Raw genomic sequence first — 18,974 nt, forward strand, 5'->3', positions numbered from 1 at the left:
ATCTTTAAAAAGTGAAACAAAGAGGACCTGTGGAATTATAGGCTAACTTTGATACCTAGAAAAATACTTGAAGAAATTAATAAACAGTTTGTAACCACCTAGAGGACAATAGGGTTATAAGGAACATGAATTTGTCAAAAACAAATCATGCCAAACCAACCTAATTTCCTGCTTTGACAGGGTTACTGCTAGTGAATAGGGAGGAAGCAGTAGATGTGATATATCTAGATTTTAGTAAGGCTTTTGACACAGTCCCACATAATATTCTCATAAATTAACCAGGGAAATGTGGTCTAGATGAAATACTATAAGGTGGTTGCACAACTGGATGAAAGATCATACTCAAAGAGTAGTTATCAGTGGCTTCCTATCAAACTGGGATGGTGTATTTAATGTAGTTGCACAGGGGGCAGTCCTGAGTTCAGTGATAGTCAATATTTTCATTAATAACTTGAATAATGGAGTGGAAAATATGCTTATAAAATACGTATATGACATCAAGCTGGGAAGGGTTGCAAGCACTTTGGAGGACATCATTCTATTTCAAAATGACCTGGAAAAATTAAAGAATTGGTCTGAAATCAACCAGATGAAATTCAATAAAGATAAATGCAAAGTACTATACTTAGTAAGGAGAAATCAGAAGCACAACTACAAAATGGGGAATAACTGTCTAGGTGGTAGTACTGCTGAAAAGGATCTGGGTGTTAGAGTGGATTACAAATTTAATATGAGTCAATGATGTGTTGCAGTTGTTAAAAAGACTAATATTCATATATTAACAGGAGAACTGTACATAAGACATGGGAGGTAGTTGTCCCTCTCTGCTCTGCACTGGTGAGGCCTCCGTGGAAGTATTGTGTCCAATTCTGTGTGCCACAGTTTAGGAAAGAAGTGGATAAATTAGAGAGAGTTCAGAGGAGAGCAACAAAAATGAGAAAAGGTTCAGAAAACCAGAAGCATGAGGAAAGTTAAAAAAATTGGGCAGGTTTAGTCATCAGAAAAGAAGACTGAGGGGAGGACCTGATAACAGTCTTCAGCTATGTTAAGGATTGTTATAAAGAGGATGGCGATCAATTATTCTCCATGTCCTCTGAAGGTAGGACAAGAAGTAATTGGCTTAATCTGCAGCAAGAGAGATTTAGGTTAGATATTTGGAAAAGCTTTCTAACTAAGAATAGTTAAGTACTGAAATAGGCTTCCAAGGGGGGTTGTGAACAGGGCCGGCTCCAGGCACCAGCGCAGCAAGCTGGTGCTTGGGGCGGCCCATGGAAGGGGGCAGCACGTCCGGGTCTTCGGTGGCAATTCGGCGGTGGGTGCCTCAGTCCCTCTCAGAGGGAAGGACCGGCCGCCGAAGAATGAAGCGGCGCGGTAGAGCAGCCGCCAAAGTGCCGCTGATCGCGGCTTTTTTTTGTTGTTTTTTTTTTCTCTTTGCCGCTTGGGGCGGCAAAAAAGCTGGAGCCGGCCCTAATTGTGGAATCCCCAACAGTGGAGATTTTTAAGAGCCGGTTGGACAAACCTTTGTCATAGATGGTCTATTTCTTGGTCCTGCCTCAGCGCAGGAAGCTGGACTAGATGATCTCCCGAGGTCCCTTCCAGCCCTACATTTCTATGATTCAATGACTGATCTGTGTTTACAAGTTTGGAAGTTGCAAGTCAGTGACTAATATCATTGCAGATGTAGAAAGATGAAATTTTCAAAGTAGAGCTACAAACTGATGTTGCAGAGCTGTCAAATGATTTTTTGAAATGGAAATAGATTCCTGCTCCTCACCACATAGATTTTTGAGTCACTGAGTTGCTTTCTGGCAATCTCCCTCTTAATAATGCGCTCACATTTTGCAAGCAAGGTAACAGGTTTGACTCTGCTGACATTTGCCTAGTGAAGTTGACTGCTTAGACTTCCATCTAAAACAGCTGGCAAAGCAGAATCCTAGCATTTTAGCTGCATTGATATAGACAAGGCTGAGATTTGACATGAATGCACTAATTTAGATGCACAATACTTCCTAATACTTTACATATCTCTTACACTATGTCAAACCTTTCTTTAATTTTGGGACTGATTTAGATCAATTCCACTCACACACCATTTGTCTTCCATAAGTTTTGGCAGAGATGTTTGCCAGCCTATCTGCTGGCCCCTATTTCTGCTTTGTATTCTGGTGTTCCCCGCATAGTAGATCCCCAGAGTACACAGTGTATTTTGAAAGCCCCTGTGCTTATGTGCTTTGGAACTTCTGAGTCATATTGTGCATGCTGGGTTGTTACTGATCTGAAGTGGAAGCCCTAGAACAAGTATTAATTCAAACCAGGCAGCAGCAGGACACAGCAGAAAAATTGGTGGACTCTGCATTCAGGCAGCTGCACTAATCTTACTGTGATGGTACTCAAACTTCCTATCTAAAATTACTGTTGAGTCTCACTCCTGAAAAATCTGTTAGTGTAAGGGAGGGCCCCATAATATTTTCTCAGAAAAATCCTGACTGAGGGCCACAAAGTTGTCCTGAAGAGTGCTGCTATCAGAGGTGGGAATGTGTCCCCACAGTAAAGATACAGGACAGAGAAGGAAGAACCCCTTTAGGTACCTCAGGAGATTTGTAAATTGGGTTAATAAGCAGATAAGTATCTTAATATCTTGGTAGGAAGGATGGTCTGATGGTTAAGGCACTGTACTAGGACTCAGGAGATGTGAGTCCAATTCTTAGCTCTGCTATACCTTTCCTGGGTGATCTTAGGCAAATTACTTAGCCTCTCTATGCCTCAGTTTCCCATTTGTAAAATAGTGGATGGAGCACTGAACTGGAAGTTGGGAGACCTGGATTCTATTCCGGCACTTTCATAGACCTGCTGAGACACCTTGGACATTTTACTTCACTTCCCCGTGCCTCAGTTTCCCTATCTGTCAAATGGAGATAATGATACTTACTCCCTTTTGTAAGATGTTTCGAGATCTATGGCATGACTATATAAGAGTTAGTAGTAGTAATATCTGACATCATCCTGGCATTGCGATTGGCTGACACAATCCATTTCACTGTAATTTTAAATAACAAAGATACTTTGACTTGTAAAATGACACTCTGGGCTTATAGAAGGGGTCAATTGTTTTCAGTATCAGCAAAGACTAAGGCCATTGTTTTCAGAATGGCCAGGGTCATGGACATTCTCTCACTATTTAGAAGTCAGTGTTCTTCGCCTTTGATGACAAAGTAATAGAATGTTTAATTTTACAGTCAGGAAATGCATTATTCTGTCTTGTACATAGTGTGGAGAGAGAAGCGTAAGGCCTTTAATGTGCAATGTAATACAAATGTCTGGCACATTGTGGATGCTAGAGCAAACAAAACTAATACATAATAATAAGTACACATTGCTTTGGGATCTTAACTTTTCCATTTTTTTGACTTTTGTGTCAAATTCTTATTGTTGATATTGAAATAGCGTACATTTTTGCAGTCAATGTTTGCATTTGCAAGAAATCCTCAGTGTCCTACATCTCAGCTGACGTGCACTGATGATTTCCTACTGCTCTGAGGTTTAGTGCTTGAGCACAGAATGAGGATTAGACAATGAAGAGCTCCTGTCTCTGCCAAAACTTGTTGGCATGCACCTTCCAATCAGAGAGCACAGTTCGACTGTCACATTTTTGTTGAATGATACTCTCCGTATAAGGATTGTGTATTTATTTCACAATGCTAAATAACTGTTATTACCTTGGGGTCCAGTCCTGATCTCAGTTGACTACTGTGACTTCAAAGGGAGCAGGTTTGGGTTCCTTTGTAGACCAGGATTCAGAAGCTCCACACTGAGCTAGCCCATCATGAAAACTGAAGAGGAGAAGAAACTTGAGGAAGGATGGACCGGTGGTTAGGGCACTAGCCTAGGACTGGGGAGACCTGGTTCAATTTCCTTCTTAACCATGGACTTCTGATGTGACTGTGAGCAATTCATTATAGCCTTTCTGTCCCTCAGTTCCCCATCTGTAAAACGGGATAATAATACTTCCCTACCTTACAGCGATGTTGTGAGGATAAATACATTAAAGATTATGAAGCGCTTTGAGATCTACTGATGTTAGGCACTATTTAAGAGCTAAGTATTATTCTGTGTAAGTTAATAAACAAAAAGATTAGTTCTAAATGGTCACTGCACTAGGCAGAATCTAAAACTGGCTCCAATTCTGAACTCCACGCAAAGTAGTTACCTTAGTAGTAAGTCTGATTGATTATATTAGAGAGCCAGATTTTCAGTTAATGTAAATTGGGGTAGCTCCACTGAAATCACATTTAAATTGGACATCAGTGGAGCTACCGCTATTTACACCATCTGGGCCTTGAGGTGTAATAGGATCTTCATAGTTAAGGATGAATTTCATGTTCCAGAATAATGCAGGATTCACACTCTTAAGGAGTGAAGCATTTAAACAGTTAAATTAATCACAGTAATGTACTCTGACTGAAGAGTTTGTGCCAGCTGATGCTGGCCTAAGCCATGGCAGAATCTCAGGACGGAAATAGTACAGCGATGCTTAATTGCAATGGCAGCTACAATATCTCTAATGAGATAAGAAAGGGGACATTGTAGGCTAATAAGTGAACAGGGCTTGCATAGAAGGGGACAAATTCTTATTCTTTAAAGAAACAGTTTAAAAGTGTATTAAAGAGAGTAAAATCCAATACTCTGTGAAAGTAGTATCTAAAGTTTCTTTAAAAAGACTTGTCTACATTTCAAACTACAGGGGTGGACTGTGGGGCTGTGAATTGTAAAGTGCACCAAAGAGTTGCACAGAAAGTGCCCCATATGGATGCTGCTGGTGCAAACTGGTTCCTAGTCGCTGTTAACGACAGGACTATGCTAATGTGAGCTAGGTACCACATCCACATGGGGTACTTAGAATGGAACTCCCTGGTGTTCTCTTCAGTTCACACCTCCATAGTCCGCACTGTGGGACTGCGTAGACATTGCCTGACTCAAAGAAGAAATCCTTAAAATAAACTCTGTTGTTAAAGTTTTGTACATGTACTTCTCTGGAAAAACAGCTTCAGAGATACTGATAAATGACTGTTCTTCTTCAAATGCTTGTTCAAGTCGATTCCAATCAGGTGCGGGTGCACCGCATGCACGGTCATTGGAAACTTTTTCCCATAGCAGCTCCTGTCGTGGCAGCTGGGGAGCCCCCTGGAGTGGCGCCTTCATGGCACTCAATATATGACCCTGCCGATCCAACCCCCCATCAGTTCCTTCTTACCATCTGTGGCAGCCGTTGGAATGGTGACTCACTTGCTTTGCAAGTGCTCCCTTGCTGTAGTTACCTAATCTAGTTCTTCTTGTTTTGTAGTTGTTAGTATAGTTATAGTTATAGTTGTCAGTATAGGTGTATGTGAGTGGGATCTTTCCCTATCCCATCAACCCCTTCTTGGGCTCCGGGACATGCCGCAAGCCCAGGGCTTTAAGTCTTGCAGCACATGCCACAAGCCCACACCAAGTGGTGACCCCCCCAACTCTTGCCTGAGGTGTTTGGGGAAGGCACATGAGATCGAGCGTTGCAAAATCTGCAGGGCTTTTAAACCTAGGACGAAAAAGTGGTGGGATTTCCCTTTGAAGCAGCTGCTCATGGAATCCCCACTTCATCCAGCGGCTTCAGACTGCCAAGGCTCAGGCCAAGCGTGTCGGTGCGGAGTGCTCTGCATTGGTTCGCGACGCAGGGCCGAGGAAGCATTCTAGTATGAGAGACCCTCGGCACTGGTGATCCTCGGCACAGCAACAGAGAGCAGTGGCCCAGCACCGCTCTACTTCCTCAGTGCCCCACAAGTGACATAAAAAGACTGAGAGAGGGCGCTCTCCTCTGAGAGCTGCAGGACTGCCAGGGGATGTATCGCTGCACATAAGGAAGGACCTGGCTCCCAGACAGCAATAGTCGGTGCTGTCGACTCCAGAGCCCCAGAAGGCACCGTCGAGTCTGGCACACAGCGACTCTCAGGCAGGGCAGTGCCAGGTGGAAGTGTTGGAGCCAGCCTCCACCCCGGACACTTTTGAAGCCGCAAGAGATCTCATAGAGATGACTGCAGATCAGCCCCCAGTTATTAGGGACGAGTCTCCAGTACTGTTGAGATCGGTACCGTCCAGAGGCAAACCCACCACGATGCAGCGGACCCGATCCCTATCGCCGCAACATCATTCCCTGACACCAACTCCATCAGGAACACGCCTGGCACCGGGGACACGGTGAGCTATCTCCCTGGCACTGAGGACAGATCGGCACCAGTCCACAACACCCTTGCAGTACTGGTACCGACAAGTGACTCCGGAGCCCAGCAGCTGATCGCTGGCACCAATCCTCGGCAAGATTGTCGCGACACTGGTCCCTTGCCTCTTCCACACGACACCGGTGGCCAGCATATGGGGCTTTGGCACTGCCCTTGTCATTGCGCTTGGGCTCTTCAGCGTCTGATGCTGACTCATATTATTCAAGGCGCAGTCGGCACAGGTCGGGCAGGCGCCAAAGGGATGCATGTGTGGTCTGGCAGCCACAGTGGCAACCCCCCACACAATGGCCCTTTTAGAACCCCTGGGCTTACCCTGGGCCTGATAGTATCCCTTCCAGGGGCTCTAGGTCTGTGACCTTGTGATGCCGCCCTTCCCAGTTACCTAGAGAGAGACCTGCCCCTCGGGGAGCTGATGCTGCCCTCTCCAAGCCACAGGGCCGGCTCCAGGCACCAGCTTACCAAGCAAGTGCTTGGGGCGGCCACTCCGGAGAGGGGCGGCACGTCCAGCTGTTTGGCGGCAATTCAGCAGAGGGTCCCTCACTCCTGCTCGGAGCGAAGGACCTCCCGCCGAATTGCTGCCGCAGATCGCAATCGCTGCTTTTTTTGTTTTGTTTTTGTTTGGCTGCTTGGGGCGGCCAAAACCCTGGAGCCGGCCCTGCCAAGCCACCCCCTCAGACTGCAGAGGTGGGGTCAGAACCAGTTCAGGACCTGCTGCTAGTCCACGAAACAGCCACCTTTGCTGAGCCAGTGGCAGAGCCTGATACAGTCCAGGAGCAACCCAGGCAGCTCGAGGGACAGGAGGACCCTGTACCACCACTTGCCACCTCATCTTCCTAGCCCAATGAGGTGGTAGCATGGACGTCCGCTTCGGGGCCCCTGCCTATTGACCACAGGGCACACCAAGACCTGCTCTGTTGCATTGCCTGCAACATGGGCCTGCAGGCGGAGGAAGTGGTCGAGGCAGAGGACCCTGTGGTAGACATTCTTGCCCCAGAAGATCCTTCCTGGGTGGTGCTACCGCTAATAAAGACCATTCAAAACACTAATAAGACCCTGTGGCAGACTCCAGCCTCCATTCCGCCCACCACCAGGGGCATAGAGAGGATGTACTTTGTTCCTTCCAAGGGCTGCGAGTACCTCTTCTCGCACCCACACTGTCATAACTATAAAGGGAAGGATAACAACCCTCCTGTGTACAATACTATAAAATCCCTCCTGGCCAGAGACACCAAAATCCTTTTACCCGTAAAGGGTTAAGAAGCTCAGGTAACATGGCTGACATCTGACCGGGAGGACGGAGGGGGGGGGGGGGGTTGGGGTGTGGGGGGGGGGGGGGGGGGCTTTTGTTTTTGTTTTTGTTTTGGGGGTTGTTCGCTCTTGGGACTAAGAGGGACCGAACATCAATCCATGCTCTCCAAATCTTTCTGAACAAGTCTCTCATATTTCAAACTTGTAAGTAACAGCCAGGCCAGACGTGTTAGTTTATCTTTGTTTTCTCAAATTGTAAATGTTCCTTTTGCTAGAGGGTTTACCTCTGTTTGCTGTAACTTTGAACCTAAGGCTAGAAGGGGTTCCTCTGGGCTCTTTGAATCTGATTACCCTGTAAAGTTATTTTCAATCCTGATTTTACGGAGATGATTTTTACCTTTCTTTCTTTAATTAAAAGCCTTCTTTTTAAGAACTTGATTGATTTTTCCTTGTTTTAAGATCCAAGGATGTTGGATCTGGACTCACCAGCAATTGGGGGGGGGGGGAGAAGGAGGGGGAATGGTTAATTTCTCCTTGTTTTAAGATCCAAGGGTTTGGATTGGTGTTCACCAGGAAATTGGTGAAAAAGTCTCTCAAGGCTACCCAGGGAAGGGTTATAGTACTTGGGAGGGAAATATTCTGGGGGGAGGTAGACAGAGTTCCCCAAATGACTTATAAATAATTTGGGTGGTGGCAGCAAAACCAGATCTAAGCTGGTAGTTAAGCTTAGAGGTTCTAATGCAGGTCCCCACATCTGTACCCTAGAGTTCAGAGTGGGGAAGGAACCTTGACACACACCCTTGCTCCCTGGTGGTCTTGGCGGTAAATGAAAAGGGGCGTCAGGCAACAGCCACCGGCCCCCAAGTCTAAGGAAGCTAAATGCATGAATCTCTTTGGTGGGAAGATCTATGCTGCAGGGGCCTCCAGCTGAGGATAGCCAACCAGAAGACTATCTTCAGAAGATACAACTTTAATTCTTGGACTTCTGTGTCTAAGTATAAGGAATTGCTTCCAGCAGAGTCAAGGGTGGAATTTTCCACCATAGTCGAGGAGGGGAAGGCAGTAGTGAGGACCTCCCTACAGGCCTCCCTTGACTCAGCTGATTCAGCTGGCCGTACCCTCTCCTCGGGGGTGGTGATGAGATGAACTTCCTGGCTCCAAGTGTCCGGGTTACCTCCGGAAGTTCAACACACCTTGCAGGACCTTCCCTTTGAGGGCACAGGGCTGTTCTCAGACCAGACCGACTCAAAGCTACACAGCCTGAAAGACTCTAGCACAACTATGAAGTCATTGGGAATGCACACACCGGCTACCCAGTGCAAGCATTTCAAACCCCAGCTGCAGCAGAAGCGGCAGTACCAGCCCCACCCAAGGCAGGACTTCTACCGCCGTAGGGCAGAAAATAACAGGCACGAGCCTTCAAACCCACCTTCAGGGCAGGGCCAGGGTCTGACCAAGCCATTGTTGGGCCCCAAACAAGGCTTTTGAAGGGAAACCCGAGGACAGTGCATCTGCTGTGATTCTGGATCCTTCCCCGTGCTCCATGAATAGTCTGTCCCACTTCTATCATGCTTGATCACAAATAACATTGGACTGTTGGGTGCTCTGCACAGTAGAAGTGGGATATTTTCTCCAGTTCTGCTCCTTCCCTCCCTCCCGCCCCCCCTTCCCCGTCCCGCTTCAGGGACCCTTCTCACGAGCAACTCCTTATCCAGGAGGTGCAATTGCTTCTTGCCATAGGGGCAGTGGAGGAGGTTCATCAGGAGCTAAGGGGCAAGAAATTCTACTCCTGATACTTCCTTATCCCCAAGGCAAAGGGGGTCTCAGACCCATTCTAGACCTGTGAGGACTCAACCAGTTCATGGTGGAGTTGAAGTTCCGCATGGTCTCCCTGAGCACGATCATACCTTTCTTGGATCTGGGAGACTGGTATGCCGCCTTCGACGTGAAAGATGCGTACTTTCATATAGTCATCTGTCCGGCTCACAGACATTTCCTGAGGTTTGTGCTCCCATTCCATCATTCATGTCGGTGGTCGCAGACTTTCTCCACAAGAGGCAGGTACAGGTGTATCCCTATCTCAACGACTGGCTGCTGTGGGGGCGCTCCAGGGAGCTGGAGGAGTCTCATGTCCGGTTCGTCAGAGCTACCTTTGAAAGACTAGGACTCCTCCTCAATGTGAACAAGTCAACGCTGTCACTGACTCAAAGAATAGAATTCATTAGACTCGGTACAGGCAAGAGCAATCCTGCCGGAGTCCCGATTCCAAGCAATAACAGACATCATCCAGACTCTCAGGCAATACCCCCACCACAACTTCAAGGGGATGTCTGATTCTCCTCGGCCACATGGCAGCCTGCACCTACGTTATTGGAATGGACGTGAACAATACATCTCGAAGAACAACAGTTATGAGAAGGCAAAAGTGTCTCTCTTGTGAGATGAAGATGTCCTCCTCTTTGTGCATATTCAGTTCCTGAAGCAGCTTGCTCACTGTAATTTCCCCACAATCAGTTGCATTCCTTTGTAAGAACTATATAAATAATTATCAGTGCTAGCTATTATTATTATGAGCTTTTCAGCAGTAGATCTCAAAGCACTTTACAAAGGAGGTCATTTTATAGATGGGGAAAGTGAGGCACACAGCGGTGAAATGATTTGCCCAAGATCACCCATCAGGCTTGCAGCAAGCTGGCAACAGAATCCAGGGTTCCTACTGTACTTCATTGTACTTGGTACTTTTTAGGGTTGGAGCTTATTTAGGAAGTGTAACAAGGTGACTTGCCCTTGGGCTGGAGAGCCTGGGGCTAACCCAATCCTGATTACAGGATGAATCCCACCTGTGAAGAATATAAATAGCCTGGTTTAAGTGCTGATGGGGTCCAGGTGGGAGAAAGAGTTGGAGGGAATAGTCGTCAGGGCCCTGATTCAGTAGAGGGAAGCCAGAGCAGAGAAAGGAAGCTAAGAGCAGGGAGGCCTGGGAGAGATGCTGACTAAAACAGAAGAGTCAAAATCTCAGCAGGCAGAGAGGTCTAGGGGAAATGCTGACTAACCAGGGAGAGACTGGGAGATTCAGAAGGGGAGAAAAGAGGTAGGAGGTGACTCAGGGAAAACTGCATTGTCGGTAAAGGATCCAACCTAATTCAGGGCCATGGGCTGGAACCAGGAGTCAAGGGTGGGACTGTGTTCCCCTACCAGCCCCAAGGAGTGGACAAGCCCTTCACAGAGGTAGTTGAACCCAGCAGCAGATTGAACTGAGGATGGGCTGAAGAAGAGCCCCAGAGAAGGTGGAAGGCCTTTTGTTTCTGTTAGAGACAGTTTTGGATTTTAGTGTGGAAAATGGGGACCCTGAAAGGGGTGGACTAAAGACTGTGATCTGTCTGGTGAGCTGTCTCAGTGAGTAAGGTACCCTGTAGAGAGACTGCCACAGCACCTGAGTGACTGTCAACAGGTGGCGCTAGTACAGTAAGGAGCAGCAATGTCATTCTTGACCATGAGGGGATACCAAGTGGTGAGAGAACTCTCTAGCAAGAAACATGAATTATAGAGAGGTTTTAAAATGTGAATTAAAAAATCCTCCTAATATTCTGCAGTTTTGGAATTTTAATTGCCCTATGCTTATTCCTTCAATTTAAGCTTGACTGAGTTCAACAACTAGTGCAAATGCTAAAAAGAATGTCCGTATCCCTGCTATCTGCGCATGCTCAGATAATGTGTGGATCCTATTCCATTCTTAATCTGATTGGGTGATGGGAATTTTAAAGAACACTGTAAATTAATCTTCTGTATGAAACTTATTTTCAACAGTGTATTTGGGAATGTTGCAAACGTGTACAGTCAGCTGAATCTTTAGAATTCCTTTAAGGATACAAGGACTTTTTTTTAAGTCCTTAATGTATATTGTATAAGATTAGTACTCTCCTGACCTTCTTAAATGACAATCTGTTTTTAATAAAGCCCATGTAGCCAGGCTAATTAGAGCATATAATAAAAACTTCTAGCTGGTTGATTAATCTTTAGAAAACTTTTAAGAGTCTACATTGATCAGAGAAGCGATGTTGTAAAACCATATGGAGATAGAGACATATCCACTGTTTAGCAGTATTGTCCTAGATTAAGAAAAATATGCTTTTCTGATGACTAGATATTAATACTTTTTTATTTTTCTGGTAGTTGTATAAAAAACAAATTTGTTACTAAGGATGGTCTTAGACAAAATCCCTAGCTCAGCACATCTTAACCCTTCGAATGTTTGAAATCTGTGTCAGGTTAAAATTTTGCTACTGGTCCCATCTGTATGATGGTCAGACCTAAATCCTTAATCTAAACACCGTGGAACATTTGGGCATTTGAAATCCAGTCCCGGTTGAGCAGTTTGAGCCCATCTCTATAGTACAATTCCATACTGGTTGTCTAATACAATGCAGATTAGTCTAATCTAAGTATTTATCATCCCTGTGGTATCTTTGCTTTATAACAAATTGCACATACAATCTAAATGTCTGCCAAAAAGTTCAGACTTGGATGCTGAAAGATAGGTATCTATAACACTATATTTAAGGATCTGATTGAAAGCCCATTAAGGTTGATGTTGGATTCTTTCCATTAATTTCAATGGGCTTTGGATCAGGGCCTTACGGCTAGATTTTCAAAGATATTTAGGTGCCTAGTGGGAATTATAGAAGAGTCTGAGTAGATTAGGTTTCTAAATTCCATTGATTTCAGTGGATTCAGGCACCTAACCCACTTAGACTCCTATTGGGATTTTCAAAAGAAGCTACCTGCATCTTTAGGCACTGACGTGCCTTTGCAAATCTGGCCCTTGGTGCCTAAAAAATAAATGACCTAATTTCCCCAAAAAATAAATGAACAGGAGTAAGTAAAAAGTAAACAGCATAAGTAAGACTGCTTTAGCCAGCGCGCAAATTATAGCCCATATGCAGCTCTAAATTACACTGGAGACAATGTTGGTTGAAGATTGGGGAAAGTGTAAAGGTGGTTTAAAGTCACATTTGTCTGAAAATGAGTTTGCTACAGTGCAGGACTGAATTAGGATTGCCAGATGTCCGGTTTTTGACCGGAATGCCCAGTCGAAAAGGTCCTGGTGACTTCAGTCGGCATCGCTGACCTGGTCATTAGAAGTCTGGTCGGCGGCGCAATGTGGGCCTTGGGCTAAGGCAGGTTCCCTGCCTGCCCTGGCTCCACATGGCTCCCGGAAGCGGCCACCAGGTCCCTGCGGACCCATGGCCTGCCCTGAATGCCGGCTCCACAGCTCTCTTTGGCTGGGAACCGTGACCAATGGGAGCTGTGGGGATGATGCCTGCGAGAGCAAAGGCCCTGCACGGAGCCTCCCTGGCCGCCCATACACGTAGGGGGTGCAGGGGCCTGATGGCCGCTTCCTGGGAGCCACAGTAAGCACTGCTGAGACCCCAGGCCCCCTCCTGCACCCCAATCCCCGCCCCAGCCTGGAGTCCCCTCCCACACACAAATTCCCTCCCGGAGCCTGCACCTTGCAGCCCTCCAAAACCCCAACCCCCTGCCCAGCCCTGAGCCCCTGCCTGCACCCCAAACTCCTCATCCCTGGCCCCATTCCAGACCTCACATCCCCAGTCAGAGCCTTCACACACCCCTGCATCCCAACCCCCTGCCACAGCCCAGAGCCCCCTCCTGCACTCCAAACTTATCCCCAACCCCACCCCAGAGCCCACACCCCCAGCCCAGAGCCCATGCCACCCATGTCCCAGCCTGGAGCCCCCTCTTGTACCTCAGCCCCCTCATCCCTTCCCCCCCGAGTCCACACCTCCAATCCTGAGCCCATACCCACCGTACCCCAGCCTGGAGCGTGGGGTACAGCAAGCGACGGAGGGAGAGCGGATGGAGCGAGTGGGGGGAGGGCCCTCGGAGAAGGGGCGGGGCAGGGGGTGAGGCAGGGGTGTTCGGTTTTGTGCGATTAGAAAGTTGGCAACCCTAGATTGAATCCAGGGTTTTTAAATTAGCAAATTAGCAATATCAAACTTCTTGCTGTAGTGCTGGCTAAACAAACTAAAAAGATTTCTATTGGTTAAACAACAACATGTTGCATAATAAGTTTTCTTCTGATGTTCACCCTGTGGTTTATGAAACTAGTATTTATGGCATGTAGAATTTTGGTTAAATTTTATATTGTGTTGCTATGCTGCTGGCTTAACAAATTTCACTTTTCAACCCCATACATGCCGCCACCACCAGATTCATAAATGGCTATTTTAATTAAAGCACGAGAACAATTTCTTCCTTTTATTTACATTCATATACTTGCATAAACTTCAGTAACATTGCCTGGGTATAAATGACAGCAGAACTTGGTCATCATTTTCCATTATATTTCACAGTATTCACATGTACATCTGCATCGTACTTTGAAAACGTACTGCTGTGTTGAGCGGTGTAGTCTTCAGATTTAAAGAAGGATGGAGTTTGGGCTACTTTTAACAACTAACATTGCTTCAGAAATATGCTCCGTGGAACAGGCGTTGAAAAAACAAATAATTAGGTCTTTGAGTATACTCAGTGTTATCATTTATAGACACCAATGCTGCAAACATACTTGTACTTAGCTTTAAGTACATGCATTAGTGTTTGCAGGATTGGAGGCTGACTGCAGTTTACTAGAAGCAATGCTGAAGAACCAATAGTGAGCAATGGAAAAAATAGACAAAACTGTATACATGCAAAAATAAATTGATAAATAATTTGTTACACAAACTTGTGCAGTAATCTCAAGAATTAATACTTCTCTTTTTTCCTAGGATTCAGAATTTCCCATAGATACTCAAGTGAACCCTTATCTTGCTCGTGCCAAGGAATGCACCCGGCCATTGAAATCTGGAGTATACAGGCTGAGCAGCACTTTAAAAGTCCATGATCTAGCAGTCAGCTGGTAGGAACCTTAGCCATTTTTTCAGTTTATCATTGTATAATTATTGAGTTTTATCTTTCAAAAGGTCGTAGAGAGCAATTTGCTGAAAGTGGTGTAGGAACTGTTCTTGTTGAACATCTGAAACAATTGTCAAAAGCACTGTGCAGGCCAAGTGGACTAGGCTGAGTCCTTGACTAAGAGACCTAAACCCTCGTCTATAGAATGTACAGAATACTTGCTCTGAGATTCCCATGCAATTTACTTACTGCCATACTCTGATCTCCTATTACTCTGGTGTATATCTAGAATAAATTCATTGAATCCAGTGAGTTCCTCCACATAGATGCTTTTAGTAGTTGATGTAACTGAGAACAGAATCGGGCCATTAGAAAATATTAAATTCCAGTGTCTGTGTCCTTTCCCCCTCTGTAGTCCATTTTGTCATAGTGGATTTTCAAACCAGGTAAAAAGCATATGTGATAGGCCAACATTCTCAATATATCCATTAAAGATAGCTGGAAGTTTGCCATAAAAAAAATCTGTGTGGTAGTGAAGTCTTACAGTATGCAGGGCCGGCTCCAGGCACCAGCTTCTCAAGCAGGTGCTTGGGGCGGCCGCTTGGGAGAGGGGCGGCAGGTCCAGGTATTCGGCGGCAATTCGGCGGACGGTCCCTCACTCCGGCTCGGAGTGAAGGACCTCCCGCCGAATTGCTGCCGCAGATCGCAATCGCGGCCGCGGCTATTTTTTTTTTTTTTTGGCTTTGGCTGCTTGGGGCGGCCAAAACCCTGGAGCCGGCCCTGACAGTATGTACCCCTAATGTTAACAGCCATTCTTTATAGATGTTTAAAGAGTGTGTAAATTGGTCTTCATGAGAGATAAAACTAACAGAACTGGATTGCTAGGGAATAATAGCTAGATATGGTGGTAATGCTCATCTGAGTTTGCATCATCTTTTTTTGCTCCAGTCTTCATCTACTCTTGAGGAAAGACCTGTAATTTGGACCAAATTTATAGTGATTTTGTGGGTTTTGTGTAAATGAGAAAGGATGAATGTGCTAAAATTCATGTCTACTTGTGAGCTAAGCTATGTTTTTAACCTAAGGGCCAGGTCCTTAGCTGGTGTAAGTTGACACAGCTGGTAGCAGTGTTCTGCAAAAAGCACTCTGGCTGGGGTTTTGTGAGTGGACTCCAAACGTCACACCCTTTTACCACCATAACAGGACTTTAAAGGAAGTGTTGGGGGAAGCTGAATGTTCTCCATTGTGGACAAAAATGGCTTCCTTTTGGTTGGCAGGTTTGTATTTAATAATAGTTTCTAATGAAAATCTTTTATGTGACGGTGACTGTACAGGTTCTCGAAGGTTGAATGATAAAAAATTAATGTTTTTGCAGTTGTTTGCAGCCCATTTCCTTGGGTCAAAATATCAAGTTTTAAATTTAGATTTGTTAAATGTCATAGTTTACAAGCAATTGCACCCTTAACGTGCTTGCTAACTATTGGGCTGAGGGAGAGTAAACATGAAAGTCATCTTTGACAATAGGTTACAGCTAGCAGCAAAGTTCAGTAATTTCTGACAAATTAGCTAGGTGTGTTTCTTTGTAAATATATGTTTGAAACCCACCCAGATACATTTATTTTGCTATGTATAGATCTTTTGTAACAGTTTTGTACTGTCCACATTGCAGCCAGATTACTGGTTCAAAGCTACTAAATTTATCAGCCCAAAGACAAATTGTCTTTCCTCATTGAATTTCACAAAGTTCTTGTTAAATCCAAGGAGTTTTCCAAAGTTAATTTTTTTTCTTAGATCTTGTATTTTGGGTAGTGTGGTTTCTCAAATGTCAGTTGAAGGCCTTCCCAAAAATCAGTGTTTGAAAAATTGGGGAAACACCCAATATAGTTTTATGAAGATCTGTCATATAAGCAATAAACAACAAGTAGAGCTGGTTAAAATGTTGGTAACAAAAGGAGGTTTGTGTTGGTCAAAATTGTTATCTGGGGTTCTTTCAACCCGAAACTCCTGGTAACTTTACGCTGTATGAGGTGGTGTCAGGAAATAAATCATGGGAGACATGGCCGTCCGACAGATAGATGGCTGGCACAAACAGGACAACACAAAAGTGCTCTCACTTAAAGATATACTTTACTTAGTCTCAAGCACTTACACACGTCCGCAACAGGTTAGTAAAACACCCCCGACCCTCAATAATTACCAAAGTTGGGTGTGCCTCTCGAGTGGCATAGCGGCAGTCTTCCGATGGCCAATCTTCCATCTGCCGGTGGGGACCACAAGATGTGTCCAGAGGGGAGAGTCCTTGAAGAGTACAGCTACCCCAAACTTTCTTCCCTTATTTATTCATTAGTATTACAATAACACATCACTCAAATAAAACTTGATAAGCAAGCAATTTCAAAGGTTAAGCAAGAGGTTTCCTTCTGATCATCAATGAGCCAGATGTGTTTTTTTCAGAGTTTGAATGCCTTGAAGCCCTAACAGACACATCCCTGAGGGCACACATAGGCAAGCTTCCTGTTTTCCTAAAATGCATATCTCAGCAATTTCAACAGAGATCTCATCAGAAAGGACGCGGGGTCAAGCTGCCTTTTCTGTGGCACCCAACCCCCTTCCCCTCCTGACTCGGTCATGCTAAGGCTGCTACACAGGCCCACTTATGGCCTGCTAACTTGCCTACTTTTAGCAATAAGCAGTAGTGTTTCAGGCACTTTACTGGTTTGCCAAGATCTCCCAGAACGAAAATGTTCTTGAAACTGGGAACAATTTTTCAAAAATCTGAAAATGTTTGATGAAAATCCATGAAAATCTTATTTGCTGTTAGAATGATTGCTAAACCATTTTGACAAATTTTCGCAGTAGTTCTTTAAATTTCTGCTTGGTTTTTGATGGGCTTGGTTTAATCATATGAGTGAGTGGTTGAATCTACCCCATATGGTAGGTCATCAATCACTTGATGATTACCTGTTCTGTTAATTCTCTTTGAAGCACATGGCATTGGCCACTGTTGGAAGACGGGATACTGGGCTAGATGGACCTTCGGTCTGACCCAGTATGGCCAGTCTTATGTTCTTATATTCTTAAATTCTTATGTCAACATTTTGACTAATTTTCTCTGGTGCGGCTGCATACTGCATGGGATCTCTGATCCACTGAGGAAAGATAGCTGGGCATGACTGTGAGTCACTTCTTTCTGCAGTCTGCGTAGGGGAGTTACTAATATTCCTTGCCCAGAAGTGTACAGCCAGGATTTTAGGAGGACATTGATCCTACCTCATGCACCTCTGTGCACACTGGAAGGGAAAGTGATCCATTCACAAAAGTATTTAGAAAGTGTATTGCCCAATATTATGTAAAACATACATTTGTTTGTTGTAGCAGGCTAGTCTTCCTTTCAAAGGCCAGCAAGCTCTATTCAGAAGCAGAGCCACTTCAAAAAACGGTGTTTGGACTTTGTAGAGGGGATTATCAGATCCTGCTAGAAAGGGATGAGGTGACTGACTGATGAGCATCTGATTCCTATGGGGGCTGGAAGGGTGGGTGATAGGATTTACAGGAAACCAGTTTCAGAGTAACAGCCGTGTTAGTCTGTATCCGCAAAAAGAAGAACAGAAGTACTTGTGGCACCTTAGAGACTAACAAATTTATTAGAGCATAAGCTTTCGTGGACTACAGCCCACTTCTTCGGATGCATGTAGAATGGAACATATATTGAGGAGATATATATACACACATACAGAGAGCATAAACAGGTGGGAGTTGTCTTACCAACGCTGAGAGGCCAATTAATTAAGAGAAAAAAAACTTTTGAAGTGATAATCAAGCTAGCCCAGTACAGACAGTTTGATAATAAGTGTGAGAGTACTTACAAGGGGAGATAGAGTCAATGTTTGTAATGGCTCAGCCATTCCCAGTCCTTATTCAAACCGGAGTTGATTGTGTCTAGTTTGCATATCAATTCTAGCTCAGCAGTCTCTCTTTGGAGTCTGTTTTTGAAGTTTTTCTGTTGTAATATAGCCACCCGCAGGTCTGTCACTGAATGACCAGACAGGTTAAAGTGTTCTCCCACTGGTTTTTGAGTATTTTGATTCCTGATGTCAGATTTGTGTCCATTAATTCTTTTGCGTAGAGACTGTCCGGTTTGGCCAATGTACATGGCAGAGGGGCATTGCTGGCACATGATGGCATATATCACATTGGTAGATGTGCAGGTGAACGAGCCCCTGATGGTATGGCTGATGTGATTAGGTCCTATGATGATGTCACTTGAATAGATATGTGGACAGAGTTGGCATCGGGGTTTTTTACAAGGATAGGTTCCTGGGTTAGTGGTTTTGTTCAGTGATGTGTGGTTGCTGGTGAGTATTTGCTTTAGGTTGGGGGGTTGTCTGTAAGCGAGGACAGGTCTGTCATCTTTCAGGATAGGTTGTAGATCTCTGATGATGCGCTGGAGAGGTTTTAGTTGTGGGCTGAAGGTGACAGCTAGTGGTGTTCTGTTATTTTCTTTGTTGGGCCTGTCTTGTAGGAGGTGACTTCTGGGTACTC

General features: G+C 45.0%; 1 protein-coding gene across 1 annotated transcript in view; it reads left to right on the plus strand.

Annotated features, from left to right (window-relative positions):
* Nucleotides 1–18,974, plus strand: part of SPAG16 (sperm associated antigen 16) — a 757,728-nt gene that overhangs the window by 114,251 nt on the left and 624,503 nt on the right. Inside the window, exon 10 of the mRNA XM_034786388.1 lies at nucleotides 14,306–14,436. Within this exon, the coding sequence (XP_034642279.1) occupies nucleotides 14,306–14,436 (131 nt within the window). The remainder of the gene's footprint in view (nucleotides 1–14,305; nucleotides 14,437–18,974) is intronic.

The sequence above is a fragment of the Trachemys scripta genome, chromosome 11, assembly GCF_013100865.1.
Source record: "Trachemys scripta elegans isolate TJP31775 chromosome 11, CAS_Tse_1.0, whole genome shotgun sequence".
NCBI lineage: Eukaryota > Metazoa > Chordata > Testudines > Emydidae > Trachemys > Trachemys scripta.